This window comes from Thermobia domestica, chromosome 15 (genome assembly GCF_964235325.1).
Source record: "Thermobia domestica chromosome 15, izTheDome1.hap1.1, whole genome shotgun sequence".
Lineage (NCBI taxonomy): Eukaryota > Metazoa > Arthropoda > Insecta > Zygentoma > Lepismatidae > Thermobia > Thermobia domestica.
The window spans coordinates 87,245,500-87,269,857 of record NC_137468.1 but is presented as its reverse complement, the minus strand read 5'-3'; the positions used below and the strand labels follow the sequence as shown (position 1 = coordinate 87,269,857).

Below are 24,358 nucleotides of genomic sequence, written 5' to 3'. Positions count from 1 at the left end.
CTTGAAAGTTCCAAATCCCGTAAATCTTCCACTAATTACAGTTGGGATGATATTCTTGGATATAAGGAATAACCAAGGCAAATTAGTTCAAGGGGATTTTTTTTTCTTCTGTTCCTGAGTTGGTATTTTTGTGGGACATATGCTAAACTATTAGAATGCGGTTCCTGTGCCGGTATCAGAAAATACATAATTTTGTTTACAAATATTGATAATTCAAACTAACGAGTAAACCGATTCAAGTGTGACACAAAATTGTGGACGAGTTCATGCGCAAACGAAGTGTTTTTGTGTACAATTAACCTCATTAGAGGAAAAACCCTCGATCTCAACCGTTTCGGAGATATAGAGGAATACGGGGAAGGCTGGTGCTCCCATATTTTGCGAATTTTTGAATATGTAGCGTTAGTACAAGTAAAAGAGTCTTTAATTCCTTCATCGTGGAAACTGCAGTAATACGTCGCTTTAGACATGAGGCTTACAAATCCGAAGAGTCCATAAAAAATTCTAGGGGAAGAATGTTTTGGAATGGGAAGGCGAAAACACCGGAGTTCCGTTGTTGCCTGAAGTAGGCGTGTCAGGTATCTAAGTTCAGGTTTCTTGGTATGCTGAATCGCAAGTATCACCAGCCAAATAGGATGACAAATGTAAAACAATGGTGGCCGTCCGAACTTTCCAAACATTTATAATTTCTACAATTGTTAACCGATGGGAACTGTGTGATATACAGTATATAAGGCGTACCGGTTTTCGTTTTTTAAGTTGAGGATATTTTTGCTTATTGTTCCATACATTGCGTTTTAATATATGTTACACAACTACACACTGTCGTACTTACGTTTGCAACAATACATGTTTATGATTCATACTATTTAATTTGTTTTCTATAGCCTTTTTGCACAGAATATAACACTGTGTTTTTGTTCACACAATAACGTCTCTGTTCCTTTGGCAATGTAATTAATACATTTTTATATGACCTTTTCTCATTTTCTACGAACTTACGACATGATATATTAGCATGTAATATCATACAATTTTGTTCTTCGTTTCAATGGCGTTTGTTATTCCTTAAGCTCCTTCTTTTTCTGGCCCCGGGTGAAAGCTACACCACTCACCTCAACATTCAACACCACTTTTATTCCACCCTGGTGCATCTTTCTTAACGTTTCAATGTAATTTTCAAACATATTCACTCGCAACATAGCCGAAAATTCGCAACATATTGGAGCACCAACCTTCCCCTTATTCCTCTATATTTCCGGAACGGTTTAGATCGAGGGTTTTTTTCCGTCTAATGGGTTTAATTGTACACAAAAACATTTCGTTTGCACATAAAGTCGTCCACAATTTCGTGTCACACTTGAATCGGTTTCCTCGTAAGTAGCGGTACCATCATTCTAATATCAATATTTGTAGACTGCATGCAGTTTAGTATAGAAAGTAAAATATATAAATACTGAAGGGAAGACATTGCACAGAAACGTATGTTCGTATGTTGAACATACTTCTTTGTATGTTGTGCAAAGTAACCCCAGGTATGGGGTTACTTTGCACCAAAGTTTATATTTCAATAACTATGGTTATACTGAATGTTTACTAATGAACTTGCACTATTGTTTTCCTTATATATCTAGCTATTATATGTTTAAAATACAGTGTTCTAAATCGTTACGTTTATAAGTTACATGCGATTTTCTTTAAAATGGCTTAAATCTTGTGCAAAATAACCCCGTTTTACGGTACTGTTATTTTTGCCCTAAAGCCTCAGTAAGTTGGTTAAAAAGGGCAGCGAAGGTAAGTGGATAATTGGTAATTTAGAGAAACAGAGGTTTTTAGGAATGAAATCAATATAAAAATAAGATCAGTATGCAACTACATTTAGCATATGTGAGAAGCATCCATACTGGATAGCGTTAAGGGTCTTCACTACAGCGAAATTTAACTACCGTTAATTTTAGAGTTTTTCTGTAATATCTTCAAAACAAATAAAAATATTCGAAAAACAGAAACGTAGTGAACTAGGCAATATGATTGTGCATGTGATACCGTTATCACAACTCATCTATCTGCTTTCGATTTGTAACTGTAGATAGATTTAGTATTTTTTGAGGGTTCTGTAAATAGTGGCATACCAAAAGCAGATAAGTGAATTGTGGTAAAGGTATCACATGCAAAATCGTATTGTCTAGTTCACTACGTTTCTGCTTTTCGAATATTTTTATTTCTTTTGAAGATATTACAGAAAAACTCTAAAATTAGCGGTAGTTAAATTTCGTTATAGTGAAGACCCTTAAGTTGAGATATTGACATAGGTGATGGGTCGCAGATTTGTTTTTCAAAACTAGATATCTTGAAAGAAAACAAAGGTAGACGAAAGAAAATCTATAGAGAACCTTTCACGAGCTTGCACATAACGTGCAATTTATTTCAAGGAAACTTAAGGAACAGAGTGAAACTAGTGAGAGATCATTCTTCACAGTGTGAAAACTACTGCCAGTTACAAATGACGTCATTATGATGTACAAAAATATGCTCCTATGGATGCTGCTCACATATTATAAATGTGGTCGCATACTGATCTTATTCCTATATTGATTTCATTCCTAAAACCTCGCAGTTTCTCTAAATCACTTTTGCTGCCCTGTATGACTAACTTCCTGAGGCTTTAGGACCAAAATAACAGTACCTCTAAATAGGGCTTGACAAGTACTTCCTCTTGGTCAACATCTACCTTCTGAGGCCCTTGGCAATGGAACTGTGAATAAGAATCCTTGGCAATGGATAAGAATCCAAAATTCGTTACCATAAAGCTGAAACAACCTCCTGTATGCTCATAATTCACGCACACTACAGTTGAAAACCATTGAAATAGAGTGATCTCATAATAGTAGTAGATAGGAAACAAGTATTCTGCTTTAAAACCAACCAAATTTTAGTTCTTATAATTAAAATGTTGCTCTTACTTTACATTCTTGATATGATTTTCATCTATTTTCTTTCTTTCAAAACAGGTAGATTTGTTCTTCCATAAAGTTGGGACTCTCAAGGATCTGCTTTATTTTTATATCAATCAGGCGTTACAAACGATTCTTATCAAACTTATTATATGGTTTAGCATTTGCTTATTGATAAAAACTTGGGAGGTAAGAATCATTAAATATTACGCTATTGTATTATTGCTGTTAAAATTTACTCGTAGTATAATTTTAATTTTAAATATTAGAAGAATAAAAATTATTCTAACAAAATAATTATTCGATCAATAGTCTTACAATTTATTTATACCAACGTACGTTTATCAGAATACAAAATTACAAACATTAGCCTGTGTGTCACTACTAGGATTTTGTATGTTTCTGTTAGTAGTATGTGCGTCACTATTGGCACTATATGTTATTGATAGGAATATGTGTGCCATTGTTAGGAGTATGTGTGTCACTGTTAGAAGTATGTGCGCCACTGTCAGAAGTATGTGTGTTACTGTTGGAAGTATATGTGCCACTGTTAGAAGTATGTGTGCCACTATTAGGACTATGTGCCACTGTTAGAATTATGTGTGCCACTGTTAGGAGTACGTGAGCACCTGTTAGGAATATGTGTGCTACTGTTAGAAGTATGTGTGTTACTGTTGGAAGTATGTGTGTCACTGTTAAAAGTATGTATACCACTATTAGGAGTATATGTATCACTGTTAGAAGTGTGTGCCCCTGTTAGGAGTATGTGCCACTGTTAGAAGTATGTGTGCCATTGCTAGAAGTATGTGTGTCACTGTTAGAAGTATGTGTGCCACTATTAAGAGTATGGGTGACCAGGGCAAGAGTGAAAACACTATTTACGGAGAAATGACAACGTCGGTAAATAAGAAAATGTTGAAAACTAGTTCGGCATGGCACATGTCAGAACGGAAAAGGAAAGAAGCCGTGTGCGTGCAGTGTGAAGAGCAGCAAAGTGGAAAGTTTGTTTCAAAAGGAAAGCAGTAAAAGATTCGTAGGTCGTGTCACAGTATGTAATGTAGTTTTAGTTGAAGGTACAGGACTGGAAATAATTCACGGAAAAGCTGTATCGGTTTGTATTTCTTATCAGTAGTACGCAAGAGGAAAAAGTGCTTAGACGGGGGATGGCGGGCAATGATTGGAAGATGCCTAAGGCGGGGCAAGCATGAACGTTCACTCTTGCCCTTTGTGGTATAGTTGGGTAAAGAAAATATAGGAGCCAACATGTAACATTGAGTAAAAGACATTTGCAGAGGTAAGAGAAATTGGCGGCCATAGACTACAACAAAACGTTTGCATTATCGTTTAGAATTTCACAGCCTGAGCACATGCCATACCGCGTGGGAATGTCGACAGGCAATGTTGCGCGGGAACACAAAAGAAGCTAGGAACAGCAAACAAGTAATTCTCATCAAAGTAATCTAACCAACCATAAAGCATCATTCATCAGTCAAATATACCTGTACCGGACGACATGGATATGCCTTGTCAATTCTGTGAGTGACTATTCTTCAGATACCCCAAACGTTGAAATGTAGATTTCCTGTATCATATGCAGTGAGTGATATCACGAACAATATTCCAATTTTAAACAAAGGAAGTCTGTGTACGTGTGTGACCATTGTGTACGTATGTAGCAGCGCACGTAACATTTTTGTGACGGATGTTGAACTGATTCCTCCGATTTTCACATTTTGTCATTATAACATGTATGATATATTACTGTAACTTTTATTGGCAGTTCCATTTGACACTAATGTGTTTGGTAATAACTTCCTGTAGTTCCATGTAACTAATACATACACATCTATGATTCAATATGTTTCTTGGCGTTTATGCCTACGCTTCTATGTTTCCATTCGACTGTACAGTGTTGCTCCAACCGTTGTTTACTCTTACCCCACCACATGAGGCAAGAGTAGAAAATTTTTCCTTCGCCAAAACTATGTTATTCCTCTGTATCCTCTGCTTGCTTTGTCGCAATTGGACTGTATATGTTATTAGAAGTAACAGGCTTTCACATCAAAGAGATATTTTGTCTTTCGCTGTCACCATTACACCGCAATTCTTTGATTTACAAAAAGTGTTAACTCTTGCCGTAGTCGCCCATATATTTATCACCATTAGAAGTGTGTGTCCCTGTTAGGAGTATATGTGCCCCTGTTAGGAGTACATGTACCACTGTTAGGAGTAGGTGTGCCTCTGTTAGGAATACGTGTGCCACTGTTGGAAGTATGTGTGTTACTGTTAGAAGTATGTGCCACTGTTAGAAGTATGTGGGCCATTGTTAGGAGTACATGTGTCACTGTTGGAAATAATATAACTATTATATAGTCATAATATTATAATATTAAAGTTTCCGATTTTTTTATTTTTAAAAAATGTCCAATGTATGTGCCCAAGTTAGAGGTATGACATTTGGTACACTTCTGGTCACAAAAAGTGCGACGCCTTCCAGAGACTAAGTCCAAAAAGTTGAACCTAGATCCTTATGTCCCTCGGATCTCCTTACAAGGAAAATTTATTTTCCCTTCATTCTATTTTAGTAATAGACTATCTGGACACTGCCTTCAAGTAAATATTCAGGTGGCATGGAAGAAAATATGACGTATGGCAATATATATATAAGGTTAAAACTGGTGTACTATATGATAGAGCTTAAATCCTGTGTAAAGTACAATACACCATGAACAGAATAGTAACAGAAACAAACGGAAAAATGTTAATAGTCATACGTTCTTGGTCTTAGTGGATAACGTTTTCTGTTTTCCTTCTGTCTTTTTTTCTTGAACTGTAGTATTTCTACCAGTGTGAGAACTAGTTATCTGTTGTCTCATAGGAAGAACTAAGTCATGTTGATCTTATAGATTCTTTCGTAGATGTTACACTAATCTTACTGCTTTATTTCTGGAGGAAATTTTATCAGGACTGTTATTGTGTTCAGCTGTGTGACTATTTATTTGAATAAAATTGATTTTATAATAATATAAACTAATAGTATAAGATCAATTAGGATCAGTATATATATAGGTAAAGTACAAACATCGTACTTGGGACTAGTAATGATTTCAAGGGATGGCCCGAGAAAAATTCCCCCGGGGCATATCACCGATTTTGCTCAACATACAATACTAGTATTTTTGCAGTACTACTTTTATCCCTTGTATGTTGGAGACTCCCGGAGAAAATCTTCTGAAATCATCGGTACTTCGGACTACTTAATAATTAATAATACTTTAAATTAAATAACTCGAAATTCATTTTCATAACAACATTCAAAGCACTCGAATTCTCCAACTCTTGCTTCTAATTTAATGACAATATGAGTTATTCTGAAGACTCATTCAACTTTATTTATCTGAATCGTTTTCGGGTGAATTTCTGGAAACAACATTTTATGTAAGAGTAAAGATTATATAAATAGGTAAAATAGGAATACCTTATTATTCTAAAATAAACTTTATTCATTTCAGCATTACTCACAACGTAAGCAAGTTAGTAGAAGCAGGAGAAGTCAAGTGACACTTGTAAGTACTCTTGATGATCAATTGGTGCTATACATAAATTGTTATTATTAATTGACCAAGTTGAAATCTATGTATGTATTTTCCTAAGACATATACAGTAGAGTCTATATGATTTTAATGGCAGTCGTTGAGCAAGAATACAAGTATATGAGATTTCCATGCGTCACTGTTAATTTCTGCAGGACTATTTGAGTTACATTGACCGTCCTTTGTACGTTGATAGAGTATGTTTGTTCTATCTTGGCACGCTTCCCACCAGTGCACTTGGTTGGCTTTCAAATTACTTTCTGCTAGCAATCACGTGAACGTTTTAATCCAATAGACATCTTACTGGTTTTGTCGTGTAGGTGACGTTAGTTGTCAGCCAACCTATCAAATGAGATCATTGCTGTTTGGGGGGTAGTTGAAGTGCTTAATTGCCATACGCGAACAAGTGTGTTACAATGATTTCCTAGCGTATTGTAACTGCAAACTTATTGTTAACAAGTAGCGTATTGTCAACTTAACCGTGGCATGGCAATAATACTTGCATACAGATCCATCCTTTAGGCGATAAGCGTACCAAGATAAAACAAACGTACTCTAGTAGAGTAGAAGGTTTTGAATTGAGATAGTTGGCGTACTTGAAGAATTGTGACCTCAAAGCTCCAAAAATTAACCGAATTTATGAAACACTATTTGAAGTAGAACAACTAAACTTTGCACGTTGGTAGTTTTTGTGGTATAAATCAACCATGCGCAACAACCGATGTCCGGACCAGCCACGATCCACAAAATTCTTTCATCTAGCCTGCCTGACTCGTCATTGGAAATGTATTTCTTACTTAATTTCTTAAACTGACTTGAAAATTTTCCCAACTCTCGATCGCGCAGTGTAAAATTTATTTAGACTGATTCAGAACATGAAAAGTCAAATTTCCCACTAAAACGGTAAATAAATAGATTTTGGTGATGATCCAGTTTATGGGACTCTAAATTTGTAAAATTTACAGAAGAAATATTTAATGTGATTTCAAAAGATGAATGTATAAGTTTGCAAAATATATGAGGATTTTACCTGTCACATCAATAATAATATTAAAAATCGTGATCCAAACTGAATGCCTTCGATTTCATTAACCATTCTTATCTAATTTACAAAATCTCCAATAGATTCGGTGTTCATGGGCCACTCTTATCTTTGTTGAATAGCTACTTACAAGATCGCACTCAGAGAGTTGTCTTGGCGGGATCGATTTCTAGCCCTCTGCCTGTAACTTCCGGAGTAGCATAGGGAAGTATACTTGGACCACTCCTATTCATATTGTACATGGATGACCTGACTAATTGCTTCAACTCAAATTCCAGCAGAATCATATTATTTGCAGATGACTGCAAAATCTTCAGAGAAGTGAACAGTATAGAAGACTCTGAACTACTTCAAAACAACGTAGATAATCTTTCCTCCTGGTGTAACACATGGCTCCTAAAAGTTAATCCCGATAAGAGTAAATTCATAACAATCCCCCTAAACAAAATATTGTACACACTTCATGCAACATAAATGATTTGCCCATTACGAGAGTAAATAGTCATAAGGATCTCGGTGTTACTTTTGACACAAAACTAATTTTCACAGATCATATAAACACTATCACTAAGCACTCGATGTGTCTTCTAGGACTTCTGTACAGATTAACATAAATATGGAACATCCCTTCCTTAACAACTTTCTACAAGACAATGGCAGCTCCTACAAACCTATACCGGCTGAACTCAGTTCTAAACTTCTTCCTTGCAATAGTATGCCTTAGAGTACCTCACACACGTGTGATGACAAAATATGAGCTGTTACAAACACTAAATATTCAACTACCTGACACTCATCATAAAATCAGTAACCTCAAATATCTGTATAAACTCACACATGGTCAACTCAGGTACGAAACGCTATTCTCAGAATTGTATTTCCGACTTCCCTTCAGACAAACACACAACACTTATCTTTTTTATACAGTACGACCTAGACTTTCAACAGTTCAACGTTCTGTGTTCTACAGACTTCCTAAACTATACAACGAAATATCATATACATCCATAGATTTATTTAATTCTCAAGCGGGAGGCGCGGTGGCTCAGTGGTAGAGCGTACACCTCCGGGGTTTGGGATCCATGGTTCGAACCCAGCTCGCACCGTGTGAACCTTGTGGTGGACAAACACCCTGCTCGTGGGTTTTCTCGGGGTTTTCTCGTTTCTTTCTTCATTCCACAATTCCATTCATCTCTAAGCATCACTGCCTCTTTTAGCCTAACCAGCATAATCGTGGGACGTAAAACTTTCATTTCATTTTTTTAAATTCTGAAGCTGCATATAACTCTGCACTACGACGTCATTTTGGTGGATAAACTTTAGTCAGCTATTGTCAACCTCCCTGTTATCAATTACATATTGTTATTTTGTTGTTTTTCCTATTATTACTATATCATTATTATTATTATTATTATTATTATTATTATTATTATTATTATTATTATTAAATTATCATCTCTTAGATTTGTTAGATATTCTAGTGTAAACTGGCGTTAAGCTGTATCTGGAATTGTGTTCGTAAATAAATAGTCTATTAGGAAGCCACGATGATCTGAATTCCAATATAAATACAGAATATTTAATCATGATCCGTACCGACAAAGCTATCCAACAAGCAAAGCATCTAATAACATTAGGAACTCTGTACTTCCACTATCCTTGTTTAGGAATAGTGTGTACCAACCTTCGCAGATGCCTATGTTCTCTACGGATACACTCTCCATGCTCCGGCTTGAGCCCACTAGCTTCGCTCTGCTCTTATCTGGATTAAATACAATTCTTGCTTTTAGTGACCACCTAACGCATATTAGTTAGTGTTTTATGCATTGTCATTTTTATGGAATATATCCGCGCAGTGTACTTGTACCCACAGTGCGGTTAACCCCTCCTAAAATGTATCTATATTTAGGAATCTAGGAGTTCACTAGGTGGACAGCTGTCCAACTTCCGAAACAAATGGAAATCTCAAGGACCCTATCAGACTCCGCACCTTAGATTATTAGGATTCCAAATTTTGTCGCACAATTTTAAGGCTCACGACCAGAAAGTATTTGTACAGAGTCCTTGCTTGGGTCAAACTAAGGAGTCGTAAGTGGAATATGAAACATGCTACAGTTGAATGTTCTGTCTTTCTGGGAGCACCGTCCCACTGCTGATGAACTTCAAGACACAGTAATATATGATTTTCTACATTAGCCGGTATATATAAAAAAAAACTGGTATCACGTGTGAATGTGATATTAGTGTTCGAGTGGTATGATAAATGTGTTGAAAATTAAAGAAAGATGTGTAGTTTCTATCTGATTCATACTAGCTTTGCTATATCCAATAACTTACACTGAAATACAAATGCTGAGAAAATGTATTTTAGTATAAATGTAGTTTCTGTCTCATATATCTTCTGTACACAACGTGTCATTCTAGTTTCACACCAAAAGTTCCTTTTTTGTGACCTTCGTACAATAACAAATGAGAAACCACACCGTCGGAAATTACATTTTGGTCCCGACCAACCTCTGCAAACGTGTCCCGCTGTTCGATATTTCAATAGAATGTTTTGCATTATTACCCACCTTAAGCTTAACATTATTTGGTTTAAGATTATATATGGGTCAGAAACATGGGCATTACGCAAAAATTATGAAAAAAGACGGGAAACTTTCGAATTGTGGGTGTGGAGAAGAATTGAGAGAATTAGCTGGGTTTAGAGGAAAACGAATGAAAGACTCTTAGAAATGGTGAGGGAGGAAAACAATTTTAAACATGATTAAGAGGAGAAACTAGTTTTGACATTGGCTAAGAAGGAACCGTATCATGAGAGACGTGCTAGAGGGTACGGTGGCAGGAAAGAAAGGGAGTGGGCGAAGGAGACTACAATTATTAATCATTAATACGCAAAAATGTAATATAATCATTCATACGCAAAAAGAATGCCCACAGGGATCTATTTTAGGCCCATTAATGTGGGATATTAAATTTCAACCATGTTTGGTAGCATTAAATGAAAATAAATGCATAGATAGGGTAATAGCCTTCGCAGATGATCTTGCAGCAATAACCTCAGCAAACTCAAGAAGAGAAATAGAAGAGAACTCGAAAGAAATAATAAGGATTCTGCAAGATTGGAATTCACAGAGTAAACTAAAATTATCAAAGAAAAAGAAAACCAAATTTATGATGTTCGGAACAAAATTGGCAAGGGATCCAATTATCAAAATTGGAGAAGAAAAAAATAGAAATAGTTAATGAATTCAAATACCTTGGCACTCAAATTGATGATAAACTAAATTTTTGGACAAAACATAAATTATATTATTGATAAAGGTAATAAGGTTACTAAAAAACTTATAAATATAGTAAGTAACAAATACAAGCTTCCACGAAAATTAATAAAAATATATCATGAATCAATCCTAGGGGCAACTATGAACTATACTGCTAGTGTTTTGACCCACAGATAGTTAGAAAACAACACATTAAAACATAAAGTAGAAAGAACTCAAAGAAATATAATGATCAGATTAAGCGGAGAATTTGGTACTACTCCGCACAATGCACTAGCTGTACTGATGGAGTTAAACCGATGCATTTATTAGTAATCCAACGGGCGGCAACATATTGGCTCAGAAAAGAGGACAAAAATAGAGTAAAGGACCTAATTAGCAGAGAAGTGGATAACATACAAAATATAGAGAAAGGAATATTAGAAAAGTGGCAACGAGATTGGAATAATTCAGAAAAGGCAAGAACATATAACTTAATCCCAAACATAAGGGAAAGACTTAAATGGCACCACTTTGACCCATCTACTGGCCTTATCCACTTTCTCACGGGACATGGCTCCTATGACCAATAGAAAATACCCTCAAAGATTTAAATTGAAAGAAAATGGAAATTGTGATTGTGGCGAGTTTGGCACTCCGGAACATTATATAATATGGTGTCCTCTACTTGAGGATCGAATGAATGATAGGAATATTATAAGAACAAGAAGATTGGAAGCTGTTATCTCCGATGAAAAAGATTATAAAGTGCTAAATAAAATAACTACAGATCTTTCCGAACGGAGTAAAAAGCAACATGAGGAAAGGAAATAGCAAACAGGAACCAACAAGGAATCAACAGATATGAAAGAGTAAGAAACAGAGTGCGTGAATGTGTGTTTGTGTCGTTCTTTTCGTACCGGCTAATACTGGCAGAATACTTATGATGATATCTATCTATCTATCTATCTATCTATCTATCTATATATATATATATATATATATATATATATATATATATATATATATATATATATATATATATATATATATATATATATATACATATATATATATATATATACAGGGTGGGCCATTTTAATTAATCCACGGAAATATCTGAAAAATGATAAAACATAGAAGAAATGTTTCAAGTACACGTAATATATTGCTAAGGGGGAAAACCAATTCCGCCAAAAGTACCCCTCCCCGCCCCCCTTAAATGGGGGTAACGGGGGTAACTTTGAAATGTCAAATGGGAACATGGGTCAAGTAATACCTCGTTTGAAAGGTCTTGGAAAACTAAGTAACGCTGTACCAAAAGATGTTCCATATTGTGCACCGTTTTCAAAATGGCCGCCATAATATGGTTCGGAAACGCCAGTACCCGTAGTGTGAAAACCATGGAAGGTAAATGAATGGAACAAAATTGAAATACGTAAATATCATAGGGCATATCGAACGGTGTGGTCCCTGTGATCCCAGTGGCCTCCCTAAAGGGGTCTTGGGGGCTAACTTCAAAATTTCAAATAGTAACATGAGTCGAGTGGTACCTCGTTCGATAAATCTTGCAAAATCTAACATATTGCAGGAGAAAACGATTGATGTGAAATGGCAGTGTTCTCAAAAGGCCGCCGAAACATAGTATCCGTGTCAGAGAAAAGGTTTAGTACCCGTAGTATGAAAGCGATTGGAGATAAATCAACAAAAGAAAAACTGGAGTAGCTAACTGACGTAAGGCACATCGAGAGGTGTTGTCGGGGTGACTCCAAGGGCCAACTGAAAGGTATCCGGGGCCAACTTGAAAATTTCAAATAGCAGCTTGAAGCGAGTAACATCACGTTACATAGACAAATTAATATCAAACAGCTTCTGTAAGAAAATTTTCGACATGAGACACCGTTTTCAAAATGATCGCAAAGACATGGTGACTGTGTCTAAGAAAACGTCTAATGCCCATAGTATGAATACGGTTAGACATAAATGAAAATAACGAAAATTAAATAGGAAAACCACGGAGGCGTTCCAAGGCTCGAGAATAATACAACAGAGATAAAAATATTAGAGCAAAATTGCCATAATGTATAGAGAGAAATCCAAGTCCTGCAAAATAATCTCTCCCTGCGCTCTGTATGTGAGTGGGGTGGAAAGTAAAGTGAAAGTTCAAACGAGAACTCTACTTTAATTCGTAAATTAAGGCTAACCTTACAAATAGATATGGTGTGGTTAAAACATTTGTTTGTAAGGATGACGCTGTAGTGACTAAAAAAAGAGAAACTTTTATGCAATGCGTGCTGATTATTCAGAAAGCATTTCGGGGATATACGTACACACCGTTTCGTCCCTCAAGCTCACAATATGACATGAATGCTAATAGTTAATCAAAATGTAACTGTGGCCATCCGCGTTAACTTAGTGCACCAATTCTCTATGCATGAAGTCTGCCTTCCAAACAGCATTGGGTAGGTCAAGCGTACGCCCGAACCGTTGTCCGGTCGGACATTGAAATTTTGAAGTTAGCCCACAAGACCCCTTTAGGGAGGCCACTGGGATCACAGGGACCACACTGTTCGATATGCCCTATGATATTTACGTATTTCAATTTTATTCCATTCATTTACCTTCCATGGTTTTCATACTACGGGTACTGGAGTTTCCGAACCATATCATGGCGGCCATTTTGAAACTGGTGCACAATATGAAACATCTTTTGGTACAGCGTTACTTAGTTTTCCAAGACCTTTCAAACGAGGTATTACTTGACCCATGTTCCCATTTGACATTTCAAAGTTACCCCCCGTTACCCCCATTTACGGGGGGCGGGGAGGGGTACTTTTGGCGGAATTGGTTTTCCCCCTTAGCAATATATTACGTGTACTTGAAACATTTCTTCTATGTTTTATCATTTTTCACATATTTCCGTGGATTAATTAAAATGGCCCACCCTGTATATATATATATATATATATATATATATATATATATATATATATATATATATATATATATATATATATATATATATATATACAGTATATTAGTAGCATATAAACTCTTGCCAGAAATTAATATTTGAATAATTTATTATTTATTTCAGCATACCACACGGAGTAGGAAAATTATGCGACGCAACAACAGTAGCAGTGTCAATAATAATATCAAAATCACTCCCAGCGCAATCCGCATCAACGAAGGTGTTCCGGTAAGCTCACAAAATATATTATTAGATGCTAGTCTAAGATTGTGTTCAATTTTACCCCAGTACAAGTCACTTGCTGAAAGTTAGCAGTTTCTACGCATCCTCAAACAGATCCAGCAGCCCTGAAATTTGGAAGATCCTATGCATCCTCTTCCAGACTCAAATCTAAAATTGAAAAAAAAAAAGGTCTCATTAGTCCCAGGGCCTGCCAAAAAGTAGAATACTTAGTAATAATAATGCATCCTCTAACAGATGCAGCAGTTCTGAAATTTAGAAATTTCTATGCATTCTCTAACAGAACAAGCAGTGCTGAAATTTGGAAGCTTCTATGCATCCTATAACAGATCCAGCAGTGCTAAATCATATAAGAGATTCTATTCATCGTTTAACAGATCCAGCAGTCCTGAAATTTGGAAGATCGTATGCATCCTCTTCCAGACCCAAATCTAAAATTGAAAACAAAAATCTCATTAGTCCCAGGGCCTGCCAAAAAGGAGAATACTTAGTAATAATCAGTGTTGGGTAAGTTACTTGTAAAAATGTAACGCGTTACAAGTTACTTTATTTTCTCTTAAAATGTACCACGTTAATAACGCGTTACTTGCCCCAAAAAAGTAACTGTTATTTTACTTCAAAAGTAACGCGTTACTAACGCGTTACTTTTAGGTCCGAAATTTTGAATATGTGAAAAAACTTATTACTTCAATTTTTCGTACTACTACTACTACCGCTATAATAATAATAATAATAATAATAATAATAATAATAATAATAATAATAATAATAATAATAATAATAATAATAATAATAATAATAATAGTTATAACGACACTGTGTATAAACATGAAAGATAGGCGGTTTGTATTTGAATACTAAAAATCTAGTTGATTGTCAATCTCGGTAGTCGTGAAGTCTAGGAGTCAAGGCATTGTTCAAGAGTTTCTGAATTTGGGTTGAGTGTCTAGGTTGAGTATTCGGCTTCGAACCAAACATTCTTAAAAATTATAGGACACTGGCCAAATATCTTCAAAACTGCTCTGCCCGGGTTTAGAATTGATAGTGACCCGAGCAGCTCGCCTCACTGCATTACTCGTGAAGCAACATCTTCTCAAATGACATCCCAAAATTTATTATCTCGTTTCTAGCTATGTCTAATATTGTTTTTCTTTCCCCAACTTTTACTAATGCTTCATTGCAGTTAAGGAATTGGTCATCGCGTCTGTCTGGATCTCCGGATTTGTCCAGCTCATTGGGGAATCACTTCTCAAACCAGTCTGTTGCAGACAAATTCTGAAACCCACTCAGAGCCGGTGACCCGAAGACCCAGGCAGACCCGGTGTCCCGAACAAACCCAACAACCCAGAAGCAGCCGAAATAAAATCACTGCAACATTACTGCAGAATTTTATAGATGATTAATGATGTTCAGTGCTCGAGATTGAACATTCATTTGTTTGATTTTCGATGTGATGTTTTCTTAATCAAGATACCGTCTTTTGAGTATTTCATGTTTTCACAAATATAATTTTATATTTCTTCATTTTTGTGTACCAGATTTTTTAACATAGGCTATACAAAAATAACACTGGATAGGCCCAACCGTATCTTTTATATTCTGAATGACACGTTTTACAGGTCAATTAAACGTTGATGATCCCTCATAAGAGCACCATGTCGTTTATCTTTTCTGTGATTCTGGCTCGAGTGTACTCCGATAAAAACTTGTAGTTATCTTTCAGTTTGATACACACAAGACGTAAACAACAAACAAGAAAATTATATTTGATGGAAAGTGAAAAGGCAGTGAAATAGGTAAGAATCGTGTTTGTCAGAATTGCATTGGTATACTCACATATACCCCTACTTCCCATGTGTATGATGACGTTTCGTCTCGGATCTGTCCGGGTCAGATCAGGTCACTCCAAGTCATAGATCTGTCCGGATCACTAGATCTGATGGGTCATGAGTCTGACTGCTTCTGTGTCTTCTGGGTTATTCGAGACGCATCCCATCTCTGCTTCATTGTTTTGTTTTGTTTTTTTTTTTTTTTTTTTAAGCTATATTCAGCTATTCCTTTCTTTTGTAATCACATTTTCAACCCTTTCAGATATTTTTCATCACTCTTCGTATGTGAGATTTGTATTTCAGCTCTATGTAGGCCTACACTCATGTCCAAAATTATTGTCGCATGTCTATAAGTATGTTGTTGTAGGAATACAATTTGATAACGAATTTGCCCGGTATTCCTTATAATGTTAGTATGTGTATAATCGGCAAAGACATGTATGTGGAAAATTTCATGTCAAAACCAGTAAATAAGAGCAATGAAACGAAAATAAAACTTTCTTGTCCATTTAGCAACATTTTGTTTTACTAATTCTAATTTTCGTATTTATTATTCTTTTCCTATGGAATTTACCACAGATATACATTTCTCGATTATACACATAGTATCAGTATTAAAAGTACCCTGCAAAATCATTATCAAATTATATTCTTACAAGAAGACAGTTATAGATATACGACAATCATTTTCGACATGAGTGTACCTAGCATGTGGGAAGCGTAGGTTGAATTCCTGGTAAAAGCTTATGTTACTTGAATTAATGCTGTTAAAATTATTCGAGTATTCGCTATTCGAATAAGCTTCCTTTGTTATTCGTATGTTCAAATATCCGATTATTTGTTTTTAATATTCCTCATATTTATTAACTTGATACATATCAGTAGTTTATATTTACGGAAATAACGAAGAAAAAGAAAAATGGAAACATGAGACAACATTGAATAATTAGATGTTCTTTGTAACTGAAGAGAAAACTGACATTTTATAGACAGAAGTTCTTAACTGATATATATTATGTTCTTTTATTGGGTGGCGGATGGTCGTTTTATAGTTTGAACACAAAAATTATAGCGGATTTGTGTGTTAGTCCGAAAAGTAATTTCTCTTCGCCTCTCTCTACGGTAAAAGAGTTAGGATTAGGAGTGTAGCCAGAAGACGAAGAGGAATAAAATTAAGACTATCACCATCTCTGGTTGATCAGAAAATTTCTTCATTAATTACATTTGTTCATTAAGTTTAATGTCCATTTTCAACATTGTGGCCATATGAGGCGTGAGTTTAAAGCTAAACTTAAAATCCAAACTATGCGAGCTCCCATCAGGTCACTCATGCTAAAGATTAGAATGCTATTTAGTTTAAGTTAGATAACCGAACTATAGCCATTTATTTTAGATATACTATACAAAAATAATGTCGCCCGAACAGGGACTCGAACCCTGGACCGTTAGGTTAAAAGCCTAACGCTCTACCGACTGAGCTATCCGGGCTCATGGTTTTTTTTAAGTGCGATTTTTCATAGACTTATTTTGCGCATAACCCGCCTCCTGACAATCCAGTGAAGTTCATATCCTGCCAAAGTTTTATAGATGGCAGCACCTTCTAGACCTGAGGCTGTTAGTTCACATACATGGATGCCATCTACCACAATTTCTGCGAAGATCAATGTCATACAAAAAAAATAAATAAATAAAAGAATTATGTTACATTTCTTTACTATTTTCAAATTTCTGGTTTCATTTTTATTAACTCTTATTCTTCCCATGTGAAGAGTGGCCACTTTACAATTATTCGTCATTTGCTGTAGTAAACATGTTTAAAAAACTACTTACAGTCGAACTCTATTTGGGCGGAAGGAAATAATTTTGGAGCCATACTCCATCTCCCATGGTTACACCCCTGGATATCAAAAGCGTGTTGGCCTTTCGCTGTGAAAATCTCCCTTTTTGTTTCGGAAAAACCTCACTTTCGAAAAATTTTACTACACTTTAAAAAAAAAAAGAAAAAGTTTGCGGAAATCCATAGTATGATTGTGAAAGTTTACAACATGTTCCATCAATCAGCATGTGTAAACGATGCTTTAAACGATTCAAAGTTGACGACTTCAGTGTTAAGGACAAAGAACATGGAAGACCTTTCAAGAAATTCGGAGACGTTGAATTGCAAGCTTTGTTGAATGAGGATTCATTTCAAATGGAAAAAATAGTTTACAAATCATTAGGTTATTAGTTAATGAAGCATCTGTTTCCAGATGGCCACTGTCTTCCCATACGAACTAACGGAAAGAGCCATGCAAGGGCGCTGATTTCTCTGTATTTTTTTTTGGGGGGGGGGGGGCATTCAGATGCAGACGGCATGTATATAAGGATTTTAATACAAATTGCATTCAAATTATGCCAAATATTGTATATTCACAAATACGATGAGGGGGCCCACATGAGCTTTGGAAGGGGGGCCTTGGCCCCCCAGGATCGGCGTTCTTGGAGCCATGAGATGAAAAACAACTTTCGAAATTTTGATTGTAAGATAAAAAATCTTTTCTTGTCGAATTCTTACTGGCGATGAAAATTAGATTTATTTTGACAATCCAGAACGCAAAAGATCTTGGATTGATCCAGGCCAGCCATTAACATCAAAAACAAAATGCAATATCCACGGGAAGAAGGCTTTACTCTACATCTGGTGAGATTAGAAACTGTTGAAACCTGATCAAACAATTACTGCAGACCACAACCGACAACAAACACTCGATTCAAACCGACCTTTCAAGAAAAATCGTACAGAACGGGCCGATAGACTTGTCAGAGTCGTGTTCCTTTGTGATAATGCTCAACTATGTGTTGCTAAGTATGTCCGGGAAACGTTGGAAGCACTGAATTGGGATATTTTACCCCAAACCTCGTATTCACCAGGTATAACCTCTGCTGACTACCAGTAACTTCTTTCGGTGCAGCAAGGGCTTTTGAAACAGCACTTCAATCCTTGTGAAGAAATGAAAAATTGACTTGATGGATCAATTGCCTCAAAAGATGAAGATTTCTTCCGGCGAGGAATCCGTAATTAGCTCAAAGATGAGCCAAAATTGTAGCTAACGACGGACAATATTTCTAAATAAATACTTCTTTGGTTTAATAAACAAATCAAAGTATTTTACTTATCGAAAAATCCCGTAAGTCATATGTATACACGTAATAATTATAGGCTAATAATAATGTGATTATTACATTTTTGGCATAAAACTTATCACCGAGAAATACGTGTGGCGGCCATTTAGCTAGGGGTGGCCAAGGGGGCAGGGGGGTTATTTTGCCCTCCCCTGAGTTTGAGAAATATATATATTTTTAATCAATCACGTAGTAACGTACTAATAAAGACACGAAAATCTTATTTTGGTGGAGAATTTTGCTTTGCTCCCTCCCCAAGCAAAATCTGAAATGACCTTGCTGTGTGGCAGTGTCAGACTTCCTGAACAGGGGCGGATATAGAAGGTAAAAACTGGGGGGGGGGCAGCCAGAGCCCAGACTGTGATAGGTATTTCATGAGTTTACTATAAATTTCCAAAAATATATAAATAATAGCTTAAATTATTTTTGTCATTCAAAAAACTAGGGAGCTGAGGAGGACATAGGCTACCCGCGGCCCCAGTCTAGATCCACCTGAAACTTTTGTTTAGATCTCATGTATGTCCAAAAATCAAACAGTGAAGAATGTAAGGTGAACTTAATTATTCATCTCGACCCTCTGAATTAGTGTTCTGATTATTGACCCGCTCCCCATGCAATTTATCGCAAGTTATTGGTACCTCTGAATTCAAACTAGTGCACTGATCTTTATTTGTGCCATTATGAGACGGAAAAAAGCATAATACCGTAATCTAAAAAACAAAAATTACAAATTGTGCTATTGTTATTATGTTCCAAAATATATTAGTTACACGTTTTCTTTCTGTTATCATTATTTTTAGGAGGAGCAAGAACTAAAGGAACTTCTAATCCGCAAATACTCTGTTCTACGGGAAACTGTGAGTAATTGTGTCAATTATTTTTTACGTACTTTATTTTCAAGGATTTGAAAAGAAATTAAATATTCGTAAAATATTTAACAAAATAACGGTCACACAGATATTTTAATTTTAAAACTGTTTTTTTTTTAAAAAAAAAGAATGACAAATTAAATTTAGAATTTAATAAAAAATCTTTCCAATAGGAATATTATCTCCGTAGCCTCATTCTGCAATACTAATTTCAGTTCGATTTCAATGTTAAATTAGATTTTACTCAGGAAATCTGAAGGATTTAGACTTCCAGTTTATTATTATTATTATTATTATTATTATTATTATTATTATTATTATTATTATTATTATTATTATTATTATTATTATTATTATTATTATTATTATTAACTTACTCCATAATCAAAGCATTTCCGGGGGAGCAAAAACATTATTTTAACAATCTGGGACTGTTACAATTAGAAAATCAAGAATTCATTTCAAACAGCACAATACCGAACAATTATCGTTTGAGCAAACATAAAAGTATTTAATCAAGATCAAATGTTATCAGTGAAGAAGAATCTTGGAAAGAAAGTGACTAAAATAAAAGGTGGGTAAATTATCAAGAGGTGATTAGGTAATTTTGAATTGATTTAAAAGTCATAACTTGCTAGCAAAATGAGAACAACCCAAAATATAGAAAAGCAGATAGGATAGATGTCCACTTGTAAACTTTACAATTCCTATAGTTGTCCATGTGGTAATTATGTGAGTAAATACTATATATTCATACCTATTCGACACTAAAAATATTCTTCAGTTACATCAAAAATACACTATAATTTCAATAGTATTCACGATTACTATATAGTACATATTTTAAACATAATAATGTACGTATACACATAATATATTCATGCTAATAATCAGGGAAGCTAATTGAGTATTTGGCCATTTACTCCATGAAATGCCGACATTTGAATTTTAGATTTTTTAAAACTTTTATTCGTTCCTTAATCATAATAATCAGGCTGCGCAATTTTGGTTTTCTAAATAGTTTTTCTCGAGGAATTTTCAAGGTTCATAATCTAACCTAGTCTAATGTCAGGCAGATAGTAATTAATAATTTGATGCTTTAAGATTCGGTCTACATAACGTGACATTATCATACTTATTGGGCTTTCAACGCCACTGTTATTCGCCTGTAAGTCCAAGGTTTAATAGCTTGGCAATTATACCCTTTCTTATTATATTCTTAGAACACTGATCATATTATTTGCAACACTAACGCTCAATAGAACTCTTGATGCTACAATTCAGTATTTACACTAGCAGAGTGAGAACTTTTCTTTAGGCAAGTAACTGACCTCCAACAATTTAAATTCGATGTTTTGCAAGACTGAATTATTAAAAAAAAAAAAATAGTACAAAAAGCAACTGGATAAATTTATCCCACAGTAAAGTATTGTCAAGCTGATTTGATGTGAAAATGAAATGAAATTTTGAGTTTTACGTCCCACGACTATGCCGGTTAGGCTAAAGGAGACGGTCATAATGAGTAATGAATGAAATGGCGGAATGAAGAAAGTGGGAGGAAACGGGAGAACCCCGAGAAAACCCACGCACACGGTGTTTGTCCACCACAAAGTTCACTTGGCGGGAGCAGGGTGTGAACCCGAGACCCCTAGCATCAGAGGTGAACGCTCTACCACTGAGCCACCGCGGCCCCCTGATTTGATGTGTGCGACCCTTCTTATTTTCTAACTCCTTCGCAATAACAATATAATTGGGTTTCTAAACACACAATATGGTGTTCATTAATCACGATGAAAGAAACTAAATATACAGGGTGGCCCAAAAGTAGGTATATAGTCTCATATTGACCAACTCATAGCTTTTTATATTATTTCTTATTGTTATCCATCAGGTAGACTTAGTTTCTGTATCATTTGTTCTTAATATTTTTTTTTACTTATATCTTAAGCTCGGAACAGCCGAAGCAAATAAACCTATAAGCTAGGATGTTATACTTGATCAATACAGGGGTGTATACCTACTTTGGGCCACCCTGTATTCTAAGTTATAACGATAATGAAAAAATACTAGAAAAAACATTTTTGTATATTTGCAACTATATCATATATATTAAAGTAAAATAGATAAACTGTTCATTTCATCTAACAACAGAAAATAGTACGGTGATTGTTGTTGTGATGTGACGAAAAACATAGTTGATAAATAAGCGGTGAAATCGGCCAAAATACTCCGACTTTGGATTGTAACAGGGGGGATAAATTTTAAAAACTGCTTGTATCTTAATATAGTTGCGCTCCATTCTTGGATCACCCAAGTTACATACACTTATTTCTCATTGACATGAATCCACAAGACTATACTACACTAGGTATAATTTTCGTTGTTATAATTCATTCTACTGTGGATTATGGAAGACTATCGTTCGTATCCCGACAGCTGCATCTCAGATAGACGAGTCTTCTATGGTTGTGCAACTGCCTCCTCACGAGATTTAATTCTGGGTTAAGTATTGAACCTCAATACTTGAATTTCTTCCTAGTGGTCATCTGGTCTGTGATCGGACGATGGTTGTATTCTCCATTCCTCAAGTTCCATCACTTATCTTCACTGAATTCACGTTCGCAATGAACACTAATACAATTTCGTTTGTCTCACCCACTCGAGATATGAATGGAAGCATGCCACTACACCATCATATTTGCTCTTTCGTCGTTTGATAAAATGAAAACTGATCACAAAATGAGCATCAGAGAAGTTTGAACATGAGCATCAGAGAATAGGAAGACTCCTTTGCGATTCAGAAATGCTGGCTCCAGAGTTCTGAGTTTTTTCTTGAATACGACTGTACTGCTGACAGTACACAGTTGCATTGATGCTCTGACCAGTTCCTGATGCACGATGCCGCAAGCAGTCAATCAAACACACAGGAGGGCTTTCTTCTGGTGCAATGCTGGTTTCGGCTCTTTTGGAACCGGTTCATGGGATGCTAACTAATGATGACGGCGCCGTGGAGCTTCGTGCAGGACCCACTTCTCATCACATGTTAACACCCTGTCCAGAAATGACTCCTTCCTTAGACAACACAGCAAAGAAACACAGGTGTCTGCTCACGTTGCCTTGTGGCCCGGAGGCATCGCATGTGGGACCCATCAACCCAACTGCAGTGCTTCTCAAGTTAATGGTGGTACTGCCGAATAATTTCTCCACTCACACTGTATTGTAGTCCCAGTTTCTCACATGTCTGACCACTGTTCGTCTCAATTGTTACCTGAAGATCTTCATTTTGTACATGTGCTTTTCTTTCGGCACGTGGGGAGTCTTCAAGTGTTTCGTCACCATCCTTAAAGTTGTTAAACCACCGCGCTGCACGGTCCGCGTAACTCTCTTATGACGCTCTGTGGAGATCCCATGTTCACTCCGTCCTTATGCAAGTTCACGGTGTAACTGAAGTGCCACAAACAGGTTAGTATGTTGGATATACACACACCAACAACTAACCTTCGCCTTATCTCCATTCGCATTCAACTCACGGTATGAGGGCCAATTGAACACAGACCTCCCTAAAAAGCGACAGAACTTTCTTGGTTACCTTGATATATACCCATGCAAAGCACCACTTTGTGGTGTAGTAGCCGAGCATGTTGATAATTCGAACTTCTATACAAAAAAAAAAAAAAAAAAAGATCTCAATCACAAAAACGTATAAGTATGTGTGTAATGTGTTTGTCGTGAAATCTCTGTTTGAACTCCCAGGACTTCAGGGTGTTGATCTCTGAAGCTAGGTTCCAAAGCATGATTCTTTCATTCTTTCTTTTTAAATTTTTGTTGCGTTTATGGTTTGTTTACTTCCTCCAAAAAATCCTTGTTGAAAATGGCGTGGGCATTTCTTGAACTCTACGTGCTCGGTAGTGAAATCACATATATGAGGATTGTTACAAAAGTTCCAAACCTATCTATGAACGTAGCAGCAGAGTGTTTATGAGGTGTTACTTTTCAGCCTAGTACCCGAACAAGTCAAAGCATTTTGTGAATTTCTGTTGCCTCCGTGTGAGAAAACAAATAAATTATTAAATTTTGCAGCTGGGTATTCCTTGTTGTAAAGAATATACTATACTGGTTGGAATAAAGTTTCATGGTAGGAAACTACAATATTACATTGTACTACACTAAATTTTCAAGGAGCCAAGCGCACAACACATGATGAAATTTTTAAAATTAATATGTTATTTAATATGCTATAAGTAGTGTTGTGTGTCACTGTTAGGAGATAACAAATAAAGATAGATACAATGTCCTTGTTAACAGCCCCTGTGTATCTTGCACACACACACACACATAATACAATAATAAATAAATAACCAATTAAATCACAATAAAACATATTAGTTTATTAAATTGGCAATGAACGAAGTATTTGTAGCGCCACCATAAA

At 35.8% G+C, this 24,358-nt stretch overlaps 1 protein-coding gene and 1 non-coding gene across 4 annotated transcripts in view; one reads left to right on the top strand and one right to left on the bottom strand.

The window, feature by feature from the left end:
• The window catches only part of LOC145671873 (uncharacterized), a 123,619-nt gene that overhangs the window by 32,424 nt on the left and 66,837 nt on the right, over nucleotides 1-24,358 (top strand). For 2 of the 3 annotated variants that reach the window (XR_014128545.1, XM_081741102.1), the window contains exons 3-6: nucleotides 3,012-3,143; nucleotides 6,467-6,520; nucleotides 13,950-14,054; nucleotides 19,858-19,914. Coding sequence is in view for 2 of the 3 variants with exons in the window: in XM_081741102.1 (XP_081597228.1) it covers nucleotides 3,012-3,143; nucleotides 6,467-6,520; nucleotides 13,950-14,054; nucleotides 19,858-19,914 (348 nt within the window). In the remaining variant the exon portion in view is untranslated. The remainder of the gene's footprint in view (nucleotides 1-3,011; nucleotides 3,144-6,466; nucleotides 6,521-13,949; nucleotides 14,055-19,857; nucleotides 19,915-24,358) is intronic. The other variant, XM_081741103.1, reaches the window with a different exon arrangement.
• Nucleotides 17,311-17,383, bottom strand: TRNAK-UUU (transfer RNA lysine (anticodon UUU)). The gene has a single exon. It is a non-coding gene; the product is annotated as a tRNA-Lys (tRNA).